Source organism: Trachypithecus francoisi, unplaced genomic scaffold (genome assembly GCF_009764315.1).
Source record: "Trachypithecus francoisi isolate TF-2019V2 unplaced genomic scaffold, Tfra_2.0 Lachesis_group3, whole genome shotgun sequence".
Classification (NCBI taxonomy): Eukaryota; Metazoa; Chordata; class Mammalia; order Primates; family Cercopithecidae; genus Trachypithecus; species Trachypithecus francoisi.
The window spans coordinates 45,671,222-45,684,292 of NW_022681468.1; the positions used below are offsets into that span (position 1 = coordinate 45,671,222).

Consider the following 13,071-nt stretch of genomic DNA (forward strand, 5'->3'; position numbering starts at 1 on the left):
GTCTGTCATTCACCAGTGACACTGTGTGACTTTGGGCAGATCATTGAACTTGTAAGCTTCATTTTGGCCTCTTAAAATGGGAATAGCTGCTACTCACAGGTTCAATGTGACTTCTTTATAAACTGAAAATGCAAAAGAAATACAATTTCTAAAATCATTTTTTCCAGCCACCCATAATGACCTCATGGTCAAGATCTGTTATCAATGTACCCCAAGTGTTTTGCACAATACCTGTAATGTTAGAGGGATTCAGTCTCATTTGATGTTTAAGACTGTAACCTTAAAAAGTGGATAATACATTATGTCCCTTTTATAGATGTGTAAATTGAAGCTGTATTTTTTTTTAGAAGTTTTAATAGCTAGAAAAAAATCAGTGACTAGTCCAATGGCATGAAGAAAATCCCTACACCTCACTGGGTAATTTTTTTCATCTGTTAAATGGCAATAGTTATCCCACCACTCTCATGGGTTTTTTTATAAACTAAAATGGCATAATAGGTACTAATGTACTATGAAAAGGTAATTTTGCAGCCGGGCATGGTGACTCACGCCTGTAATCCCAGCACTTTGGGAGGCCAAGGCGGGCGGATCACGAGGTCAGGAGATCGAGACCATCCTGGCTAACACGGTGAAACCCCGTCTCTACTAAAAATACAAAAAAGTCCCAGCTACTCAGGAGGCTGAGGCAGGAGAATGGCGTGAACCCGGGAGGCGGAGCTTGCAGTGAGCCGAGATCGTGCCACTGCACTCCAGCCTGGAGGACAAAGAGAGACTCCATTTAAAAAAAAAAAAAGGTAATTTTGCTAAAGAGCCTAGATACGTACCATCAAACTGATTTGTTCCACTAGACTGTCTTCCTATCAAGATATAGATTATTTCTTAAAAGAAATGGAATTGTATTGCTATTTTGGCAATGGGTGAGCAGATAGATGTGTTGATGAAAGACTGATTACGAAGGTCCTGTTTTTTCAAATTCAGTTTCCATCTGCTAGTCGCCAAATGACCCTGTGCTGTTTTCTTATTCACCCACCACTCAGTTTTGCTGGTTGCATCTCTTTACTCTGAACATGCACTGAGTCCCAAGCACTGGGCAAGACACAGTGAATACAGAGATAAGTAAGATGCTGCCCCAGCCCTTTGGAAGCTCATGGTCTAGCTGAAGAGATGCACACACAGACAAATCATTACAATTCAGTATATTAAGTGCAACAATCTGAACAAGACACATACAGTGACCCAGAGCAAGGACACCTTGCCACACCAGGTGAGGAGCTCAAAGGAGAACTCTCACTGGGTATCACTGCCTCATTAACGTAGAGGCAGGATTTACACCTGGGAGTTGGATGATTCTCTTCAGGGACAGTGTGTTGAGTGAGAAGATCAGGGCCTGTGAACAGAGAAAAACAACTTTGAAGGAGGGAGCTGTGGAGAGGAGATGAAAAGACAGACTGAAAGAAAACAGAGAGTTTGGGAGAAGCACGAGAGTCCAGCTGAACTAGGCAAGTCTGCAGACCCGTGTTCAAAGAGGGGCAAGAATGAGGCCTTGCAGTTGGCCTAAGGTGGCTTTTACTTTTGTTTACTATAATACCAGAAAACAAGCTATGAAAAGACTGACACAACATCAAAGATACACGAGTAGACCCTATAATACATGCTTAGAAGCAGTCTATGTAACAGTCCCTTGTCTACCTCATCTATAGCACTGAACACAATTTCTAAGATTTTTATAGATGGTTTATAGTATTTGTTTCTTTCTTGAAACCGGACAGTTTTATGTCCCAAAGCCCCATTTTCAGAGTTCCTGGGACTTTAGAGTTTCTGGGCATTGGGTGATCAGGACAGAAATCCATGACTTGAATACTCAAAGTCACCTGTCACTACTGCCACCACTGGCACCCAACCCAGTGAACGTCTGACTTGAGTAAGTAATTCCATGCAGTCTCCTAACTCAATTAATCATCTCTCTGAGGTCTTACACTGAACTCCAGTCTGGCAGCATTACTACTTTGTGACATCTACCGCACACACATTTTGCATAAGGAACATTTTTGTTGTGGACATAATGCATTCAGACAGAACACCCTCTAATTTCTTTTTGTGGAAAATTATACTCAGAATGCCATGTTTATTTAAGTGCTGAAGCGAAATGCTTCATAGGAAGCAGAATTCTTTATCCCCTTTCCCAGGATGGAATCCTGACCAAGGTATGTTTTATTCTCCACTGTTACCCCTGTACCTAGAATGGTGGGCGGCACAGAGGAGGAATTTATACATGTTTGCTGAATGACTACATGATAATTTATCTATGGTAGCTAAACTGCTAAAAGCAATCACATGCTTTTCATTTTCAGTACATTTTATACTTGAAGAATAACATAGAGAAATACAGAAAAGGACAAGAAGCCCTCATGCACACCTCAAATGACTTGTCTTGGCAACTAATAGCTCAGGAGGGTAAGTAATGTGTGGGTGCTTGTATTAGTCAGGGTTCCTTAGCGGAACAGAACTAATAGGATATATGTATATATGAAAGGGAGCTTATTAAGGAGAATTGACTCATGCGATCACAAGGTAAAGTCCCATGATAGGTCATCTGCAAGTTGAGGAGCAAGGAATCCAGTGGATCAGTCCAAGTCCCAAAGTCTGACAAGTAGGGAAGCTGACAGTGCAGCCTTCAGGCTGTGGCCAATGGTCCAAGAGCTCCTGACAAATCACTGGTGTAAGTCCAAGAGTTCAAAAGCTGAAGAACTTGGAGTCCAATGTTCGAGGGCAGGAAGCATCTAGCACAGGAGAAAGAGGAAGCGTGGAAGACTCAGCCAGTCTAGCCGTGCTGGCAGCTGATTAGATGGTTCCCACCCAGATTGAGAGTGGGTTTGCCTCTCCAAGTTCACTGACTCAAATGTGAATCTCTTTTGGTAACACCCTCATAGACATACCCAGGAACAGTACTTTGCATTCTTCAATCCAATCAAGTTGACAATATTAACCATTACAGTGCTCTTTACACATAAAGTTTTTACTTCATTTAAATCCATTTTATTGATTTGCATACAAAAAATGCACCGATTTTTAGATTAGTGAATTTTGACAAATGTACATGTCATTGTAACCACTACCTCACAAGCAAGCTATAGAGCATTTTCATGACTGCAACATTTTCTCTGTATCCCTTTGCTGTTGATCACCTACCCCATCTCTAGTTCCTGGAAACCATTGATCTGCTTTCTGTCGTTAATTATGAGATACAAATGAAATGACAGAGTATGCACACTTTTATACCTGGCTTCTTTCACTCAGCAAATTGTTTTAAGGTTCATCCAAGTTGTTGCATGTCTCATTAGTTTATCCTTTTTATAGCTGTACGGTAGAATCCCATTGTACAGATATACCATATTTTGTTTATTCATTCACCAGTTGAAACACATTTAGATTATTTCCAATTTGGGATAATTATGAATGAAGCTATTGTGAGCATTTGTTTACAAGTGTTTTTATGGCCATGGTTTCATTTCTCTTGGGTAAATATCTATAATGGAATTGCTGAGTTATATAGCAATTAGTATATGATTAACTTGATAAGAAATATATATGGTTAGTGTATGATTAACTTTATAAGAAACTGCCAGATAAATTTGCCAGAGTGGTTGTTAAGTGTCTCATCCCACTAACAATAGAGAAGAGTTCCCATTGCTCTACATTCTCGTCAACACTTAAAATGGTCAAAACGCTTTAAATTGTTAATATTTTGGTCATTTTAATAGGTATGTAATGGCATTTCATTGTGATTGTAACTTGTACTTCTCTAATGACTAAAGTTGAGTATACTTTTTCATGTGTTTCTTGGCCATTTGAATATTATCTTTTGTGACAAACATTGCAAACATAGTAGCTGAAGACAAATTATTTACTTTGCTCACAAATTGGCAATTTGATCAGAGCTTGTTAAAGACAACTAAATGTCTGCCCTGCATGGCATCAGCCAGGGCAACTCGAAGGTTGAGGTAATTCAGCAGCTGGGAACTGAAATCATCTGAAGACTTACTCATTCCTGTGTCTGAAGTTGATGTTGGCTCTCAGCTGGATCTCGAGGGAGACCATTGGCCAGAACACCTCCTCATGGCCACTCCACGTAGCTGTTTGGCCTGCTGGGTTCCAAAAGCATCCCAAGAGAACAAAGTGGAAGTTCATGGCGTCTTATGACCTAGCCTCAGTCAGTGTTACTTTCATAATAAGCTAATGGTTGAGGCAGTCACTCAGGTGCAAGGGGAGGGCTCATAGCCACCACCTCTCAATGGAAGAAGTGTCAGCATCATGTCAGGGAAAAAAAACTTGTGGAATGGAATATATTGTGGGGCTATCTTTGGTAAATACAATCTGTCACATGTCTGTCCAAATCTTTTACTCCTTGCTTTGTATTGTTTTCTTATTATCGAGTTAAAATCTTTATATTTTCTGGAAATGAGTCCTTTTTCAGTCTGAAGTTTGGCTTTTCATTTTCTTCACGGTGTCTCAGAAAGAGTAGACATTTTTCATTCGAATGAAGCCCATCTATCTATTTTGTCTTTTAAGGTTAATACTTTTTGTTTCCTGCCTAAAACATTTCTGCCTACCCCAAGCTCTTGAAGATTTTCTTGTATATATTTTTTAGTTTTAGTGTTTATATCTAGATCTCTAATCCATTTCAAGTGAGCTTTTTCATATGATGTGAAGCAAGGCTTGAATTTCATTGTTTTCTCTTGTGCTCATCCAGTTGTTCCAGTACTATTTTTGAAAAGACTATGCTTTTGCCATTGTATTACCCCAGCAACTTTTCAAAAATCAATTTTATGGGTTTGTTCCTTTGTACTAAATGCCTAACCTTATACCAATACCACACTGTCTTTTTTTGTTTTTTGAGACAGAGTCTCGCTCTGTCACCCAGGCTGGAGGGCAGTGGCACGATCTGGGCTCACTGCAAGCTCCGCCTCCCAGTTTCACGCCATTCTCCTGCCTCAGCCTCCCGAGTGGCTGGGACTACAGGCGCCCGCCACCTCACCCGGCTAGTTTTTTGTAATTTTTTTTTAGTAGAGACGGGGTTTCACCATGTTAGCCAGGATGGTCTAGATCTCCTGACCTCGTGATCCGCCCGTCTCAGCCTCCCAAAGTGCTGGGATTACAGGCTTGAGCCACCGCGCCCAGCCCACACTGTCTTAGTTACTATAGTTTCATATGCAGTCTGGACATCAGGTAATAGAATTCTGCACCTGTATGCTTCTCTTTTAAAATTATGTTCACTATTTTAAATTATTTGATTTCCATATACATTTTAGAATCACCTAATTAATCTACACACACACACACACACACACACACACCTGCTGGGATCTTAATTGGGTTTGTGCTGAATCTATAAGTCAATGTTGGAAGAAAAGACATTCTAATAAAATTGTATTTTCTAATCCCAGTATATAGTATATATCTCCATTTATTTAGGTCTTTATCTCAAAAAAATTGTGCAACTATAGTGCAGTATCAGGTATCCCAGTACTACCCTTAGGCTTAATGATTAGCTAAAATGATTCACAGGACTCAAAAATTGTTATACTCACAGTTATTGTAATTACAGTGGGAGATACAGAGTAAAATCAGCAAAGGAAAAAGGCACAGAGGGCAAAGTATGGAGGAAACCTGGTGCAACCTTCTCAGGGATGCACTTAATTTCCCCAACAACAATGTGTGACTCCACATACAAAGTGTTGCCAACCAGGGAGGCTCACCCAGGCTTGGGTGTCCAAGCTACTTATGGGGTGGGGGGATGGTCAGTCATGTGGGCATAGAGTGCCTTCATGACTGGCCTCAGCTGCTCAGACAGCCACTGAGATGCTCAGCTAGTATTACTCCTTTATGCTCTTCGTGTGGTAAGTTGCACTGATTGAGTTTGACTTTTAAACCAAGCTCCCATTCTAAGCATAAAGCCCACTTATTCAAAAGCTTTTATTGTTCTTGTCTATTGCTAGATTCAATTTGCTAATCTTTTTGTGTCTGTATTAAGACCACCCCGTTGTGCTAGTGCCGTGGTCTGGAAAGTGTCCCCCAGTGGAAAGCTGGGTGATTGCAGGACCCACCTCCTTTGTTTCTCTTCTTCCAGGTGTCACAGTCCTGGGGGGCCCATTCAACATCTGAAAACATTTCATTCATATATTTTGCTTCTTTCTTCTATTTGTTTGCAGTGGGAGGGCAAGTCCAATTCAGTTATTCTGTCATTTTGGAAGTAGATATTTTTAGATAAAAATAATTTTTGAAAAACCAAAAATGAATAACATGACTTTTATTAAAATGTTCAAATTGTGTCAGTAACCATTGTATTTTTTAAATCTTTATTTTAGCACAATATAAGGATTTGTGGGCTGAATTTCAGACCACAGTTAAGGTGAGTTTTGCATGTGTGTGTTGCCTCCATATAAATATCATATTTCCAAAAACGTTTACCTACCTAATAAGTGTGTGTGCTTTTATGTCTGTGTGCACCTGCATGCACACACATCAGGGTGGAAATTCACACTAACTCTGTTACTCCCTTGCAGTCCTAGATGCTACTGTGACCACTACCTCCTAAAATGTGTCCTTTTATACTAAACGTCACTATGAAATCTTAATTCTTTGGGAAACTATCTTCCCACTCTACCACTCAGTTAAGTTGGGAAAGACTTTTTTTTTTTTTTGCATGCCCCAAATGAACACATTTTGTTTCAGGACAAAGTTGTCAGTTCTGGACTCCTTACCTCTTCATGTTTTACCAGTGCAGCATCTGTACCCTCCCCACTTCAGAGTCAGATAGGCTGGGGTCAAAATCCTGGCTCTGCCACTTTTGAAGTATTTAAAGTTTCTGGATAACTAAATCCTCGTTTAAGTATTAAAACACTGGGGCCGGGCGCGGTGGCTCAAGCCTGTAATCCCAGCACTTTGGGAGGCCGAGACGGGCGGATCACGAGGTCAGGAGATCGAGACCATCCTGGCTAACACGGTGAAACCCCCGTCTCTACTAAAAAATACAAAAAGCTAGCCGGGCGACATGGTGGGCGCCTGTAGTCCCAGCTACTCGGGAGGCTGAGGCAGGAGAATGGCGTAAACCCGGGAGGCGGAGCTTGCAGTGAGCTGCGATCCGGCCACTGCACTCCAGCCTGGGCGACAGAGCGAGACTCCGTCTCAAAAAAAAAAAAAAAAAAGTATTAAAACACTGGATTAAGAAAGTGTTAAAGTGTCTTTTTCACATGGAGCTGCGGAGGCCCAGAGAGTTTACGTAACTTGCCCAAGACCAAACAGTTCATGAACGTATGGGAATTTACAACCCAGATCCTGCCTTATTCCAAAGCTCCTTCTGTTAGGCTGAATCTCCTCTGCAGCTCTGTGCTTCTCTGAGGGTGAAACTAGCTTTTTATGCTACCACCACCATGGTTACCATTATCCACTTAGAAATTTGAGTTCAGTGAGCATTCCATTATTCTTCTCACTTGATAATCCATTTTTCCAAGATTATTTACAGAACTTTGTGAATTGGCTGTGTACACATGCACTTATTTTTATGACTGATACCAATTTTGCATATATAATATTTTTATTTTGGACATGATCCTCTTAGAATGTGTATTTATTTATGTTGTTGCAATTTATATTGACACACCCTAAAATGCCATTTCTTTAGATCTTGGTGGACAATGGTGACGAGACCTTGCATGACATGAAAAATCTAACAGACAAGCTGTGTGAAAGAGATGAAAAAATGCAGCGTGTCAGTACATGGCTACAAGGGAGTCTTGAAGGGCTGCGTTCGCTTGTGAAACAGGAATCACCAATGGACCTTCTTAGTAAGCAACAGCTTAGAGCTTTGGTAACATGGGACTTCCTGCTATTTTACTATATAGCTGGTAACATCAAAAGAAGAAAAAAACACGGCAACTAAGTGACTTAGTTATCCCCAATTATGCCACAAACATTCAATTGAACATTGATACTTACTTGTGGGTTGAATACACTTGTAGTGTCAGCCAATTCTGCCTTTCACCTAAGAGAATTTTCTGGATAACTAAATCTTCTTTATAATTTTTTTAAAAAGTTTATTTTAAACATTTTCCAGAGAGGGCTTTTTAAACTCTTTTACACATTTTTTGGTCTTCTTAAGCAGAAGTTGAATATAATTTTACATTTTCTTCCTGAGCTGAGTTTAGCATTAAAAATAGCAACTGTTATCTTCTCCAAAAAATCTAGCGATGGCTTCAGGGGCTTCTGAGATGTTAATACATCATGTCTAACATGCTTGCCTCATGAGTAAGCAGGCCAGTCTCTTCAGAGGCATATCAGCTTCATCCTCAATCCCCACAATAATGTCATGTTAGACACAGTCACAAAACTCTCTCCACATTAGGGCAGTGGTGAGAATTGAAGGTGAGTCCTTGCACAGGTACAGCCCAGAGGTCCCAGTGGCAGAATCATCTGGGAAGATGGGATGTGGGGGTAGAGGGAGCTTGGGAGAAGGAAAGAGAACAGAGTTTAGAAAAGACATGGAGTAATGAAAAAAGAACACTGTCATCTGGCAAGTGTACAAATCTATTTGTGGTTATTAAGGCTTAATTTTAAAGAGCATAATTACTAGTTAAGCAATTTTGAAGGTAGGATGTAGGAAGTAAAATGGGATAAAAGTAAAAAGAGGTGGATGCAGTGACTCATGGTTATAATCCCAGCACTTTGGAAGGCTGAGGCAGGAGATCGCTTGAGACCAGGTGTTCGAGACCAGCCTGGGCAACATAATGAGACCCTGTCTCTACAAAAATAATTTTAAAGTTAGCTGGGTATGGTAGCGCCTCTGCCTCAGCTACTAGGAAGGTTGAGATGGGAGAATTTCTTGAGCCTGGGAGGTCGAGGCTGCAGTTAGCCGTGATTGTGCCACTGCACTCCAGCTTGGATGACAGAGTGAGACCGTCTTAAAATAAATGTAAAAGGAGGGATAGTGATAAGATTAAAAACATTCCAGTATTTGGTAAAATCTGTGTTCTGGGGCATTGCTTGACAGAAGTAACATTTCAGTGGCCAATGAAGATCTTTGTGGGTAAACACTTTTAGCTGCAAAGCCGTTTCGATAGTTCTGCCTGGTGATCATGATGAGCCTGGTGATACTTATGATGTATGAATGCATAAAGGATCCCTTGTGGGCCTTGCTTCTATTTGTATTTCCTTTGCTAGGCCAGGCCTTTCCTTCCAACTATAGATCAAGCAGAATTTTGAGAGCTAAATCATCTCTTAAGTGTCAAGTGCACTGTTTTCACATGAATGAATCTTCGCCATTTTTATCTGAAACCTGCTGGAATCTTTGTGTTGCAACAAATTTAAATAGACCTTTGAGAAAGTTTCGCTGAATTACTAACATCATATGCCCTTTTTCATATATTTTGAGGACTGTCTGATGGATAATCTATGACAAGTAGAGACTAGCAGTGTGGAAATAAGTAAAGACCACCCAAATAAGAATAAGCATAAGCAGAGGCTGTTTATGCAGAGCTTGTTATAGCAATGGAGCCAGCCACTGTCTTAGTTCGTTTGGGCTACTACAACATTCTGTACACTGGGTAGCTTATAAACAACACAAATTTATTTCTCACAGTTCTGGAGGCTGGGAAGTCCAAGATCAAGGCACTGGCAGGTTTGGCTTCTGCTGAGGGCCCACTTTCTGGTTCATAGAATGGTGCTTCCTCACTGTGTCCTCAAATCATTTAAAGGTTAAGGCAGCTCTTTGGGGCCTCTTTGATAAGGGCACAAATCCCAAGACCTAATCACCTCCCAAAGGCCACACCTTCTAATACACACTGGAGATTAGGAACATAGGAATTCTGAAGGAGACACAAACTCTCAGATGATAGCAGCCACGATTACTGGCTTTTTTTTTTTTTTTTTTTTTTTTGAGACAGGGCCTCTCACTCTGTTGCCCAGGCTGGATTGCAGCCTCTGCCTCCCAGGCCCAAGCAATCCTCTCACCTCAGCCTCCCAAGTAGCAGGGACTACAGGCACATGCCACTGTGCCTGGCTACTGTGTGTGTGTGTTTCTGTGTATTTTGGAGACGAGGTTATGCCATGTTGCCCAGGCTGGTCTTGACCTCCTGAGCTCAACCAATCCTCCTGCCTCAGCCTCCTAAAGTGCTGGGATTATAGGTGTGTGCCGTGGACCTATTGGACTAAATGAAGGGAGACGAACGCGGGAATAAAAGACAAGAGAGTATATTTGGAAGAAGGGGTCAGGGAGCACCTTGCCGCTAGTGGACAAGGACCCTGAGCTTTACACAGCCCTCTGTATTTACTAGGCAAAAGAGATAGTGAGGTGGGGGGAGGGTGGGGGGTGGTTGTCTGCCAGCAGCTTTATTCACAGCAGGCTTGCAAGACTGCATTCTTAGAACAATAGGCGCTAGATTTCTCAATAGGTAACTTCAAGGAACCCTGTAACAGGGAGTGAGGCCCTCAGCAAACCTTTTGGTGGCAGGGCTGTGTGAGTTTGCCCACATCCTGCATTCATGATAAACAGTTTGCTGTTTGATCATATAGCCTCCAGTGGAAGGCTGAGTTGGTCACATCCCACGGGCCTTCGGCTCCCTACAGGTGTGAGCCACGGTATCAGCTAAGCTCCGCTTCTTACATGTTATTTAACCTCCACTCCTCAGTCTCCCCAGTTGTAAAATATCACTGATAACTAACAGGAGCTATAAAACACCAGACCCATATTAGGCACTCATCAGATCCCTGAAACCTACCACCCTCCTGGGGAGGTTAACAGTTAAGTTTGGCTCCTTGAATTCCTTGGCCATCTCTGAGCCACCTGTAATCTCCCAGCTTTTGAATGTTCCCTGTTGAGTTGGTTCTGCCACAGGACTTCTAGAGAAGCCCTTATCTCAATTCAGCACCCCTCTACTGTCCTCTTCTGGCCATGATAGTCAATGAAGCCCTGCAGGTCCTGCCCTCTCCAGGATCACTGCACTAGCTTCATTAACATTGGGCACTTTGGAGCCTGGCACTGGAGCAGATGTTACAGTGACAAAGTTGAATAAACCCCAGGCCCTGAATCTTAAAGTGCATACCCTGTGAGAAACAGACAACTGAAGAGCTGGATACAAGAATACATTGGATTCCTTCTAGAAAGTGGCTATAGGAGGGTAAAGGAGAAGCACAGACATAAGCTGGTCAAGCACTGCAAGTAGTAAGGCTGAGTGGAGATCTGCTGAGGGAACCAACCAGCATGAGCAGCAAGAGTGTGGAATAGGCTTGTCAGAATGTTAAAGGCCAGATGTCATCCTGAAAACGAATCACTAAAAACTTACTTTTTGCTTTAATTTTATTTCTTGTAAATCAAAGATAAATAATTCTTAATGTATATGTAAGCTAAACAGTAACTTAGTACAGTTATTTTTTAAAGTATTAAAAAGAATTTTTTGTCTTAAAATTACAAAAGTCCTTGAGTATTACATCACGTTAGGTTACATAAATAATTTGTGTATTAACCAAATATCTTGATACATGGACTACAGAAGACATTTTTAGGATGAGGTACTTTAAAAGAAACATAAAAAAAATCAATTTATATAACTGTCAAAGTTATCTCGTTATTGTGATGAGGGGCTTGATACAATCATCTACATTTTAATTCTAGAAAAGAACCTCTTTATAATTAAAGCAGAATCAAAATTTCAGAGAGAAGAAAATCATTTGCCTAGTACTTGTCTCTTGGAAAAATTAAGATCTGAAATAGGAGTTTAGATCAGTGGTTCTCAAACATTAAAATCACCTGGAGGTTTTAAAAAAATCCCTGTGCTCGGCCGGGCGTGGTGGCTCATGCCTGTAATCCCAGTACTTTGGGAGACTAAGGTGAACAGATCACTGAGGTCAGGAGTTCAGGAGTTTGAAGCCAGCCTGACCAATATGGTGAAACCCCATCTCTACTAAAAATACAAAAATCAGCTGGGTGTCATGGTGGGCACCTATACTCCCAGTTGCTTGGGAGGCTGAGGCATGAGAATCACTTGAACCCAGGAGGTGGAGGTTGCAGTGAGCCGAGATTGCATTACCGCATTTCCGACCTGGGCAACAGAGTCAGACCCTGTCTCAAAAAAAAAAAAAAAAAAAAAAAATTCCCCGTGCTCAAACAGCACCACAAACCAATTCAACATGAATCCCTGGGCGTGAGGCCCAGGCATTATTTTTTAAAATCTCTCCAGGTGGCTTCAATGTGCAGTAGTCTCACAAACCAATGGTTTTAGACAAATATATAACAAAGTAGTTATTAAATTTATCAACTGACCCAAATTAATCAAGAAAACACAGATTTAGTATCCCTGGTCTGAAAATCCAAAATCCAAAATGCTCCAAAACCCAAAGCTTTTTCAGCACCAACATGACACTCAAAGAGAATACTCTTTGGAGAATTTAAGATTTCAGATTTTAGGATTACGGATACTGAACAGTAAGTATAATGCAAACACTCCAAAATCTGAAAGTACCTGAAATTCAAAACACTTCTGGTCTCAAGCATTTTTGGATATAAGATATTCCACTTGTATTTTGACTTTTAAATGACCTCTTTAGGACTGGTTAGCAAAATTACCATACACTGTAGTGATGAGGATTGTGGTGTGCTACAAGGGCCTAAGTCAAAACTTAACAAAGCTGAGCTAAGACAAGGGTCAATTTTAAAATTTCTATGACCACGTTTTAACAAATTACTTAGTAACATTAGCAACTACAGTGGCTATGAGTTGTTCTAGTCTTATTCTTACCAAAGCAAATTAAAAATGCAGATATATATTAAGTATTCTGGAAACGATTTGCCTGGGAGGCCTTGTAATTATAATTTCTTCTTTTGCATATATACTTTTCTGCTAGAACAGGACATATGAAAAAAAAGATTGTAAAAATGGCTCCAAGTAGACCAGAATATCTAGTCCTAGTAATCAGACACATGACACCCTCCCCACTCTAGCCCGATTATACAATTACCCAGTTGAAGATTCTTTGGGCAACTCAGAATTTTAAGAACACTAATAAGCCCCCAAACATATG

The 13,071-nt window shown here is 40.9% G+C and overlaps 1 protein-coding gene across 1 annotated transcript in view; it reads left to right on the forward strand.

Annotated features, from left to right (window-relative positions):
• CCDC175 (coiled-coil domain containing 175) overlaps positions 1–13,071 on the forward strand; it is a 60,937-nt gene that overhangs the window by 47,110 nt on the left and 756 nt on the right. Inside the window, exons 17-19 of the mRNA XM_033187865.1 lie at positions 2,352–2,454; positions 6,366–6,409; positions 7,682–7,844. Coding sequence (XP_033043756.1) covers positions 2,352–2,454; positions 6,366–6,409; positions 7,682–7,844 — 310 coding nt within the window. The remainder of the gene's footprint in view (positions 1–2,351; positions 2,455–6,365; positions 6,410–7,681; positions 7,845–13,071) is intronic.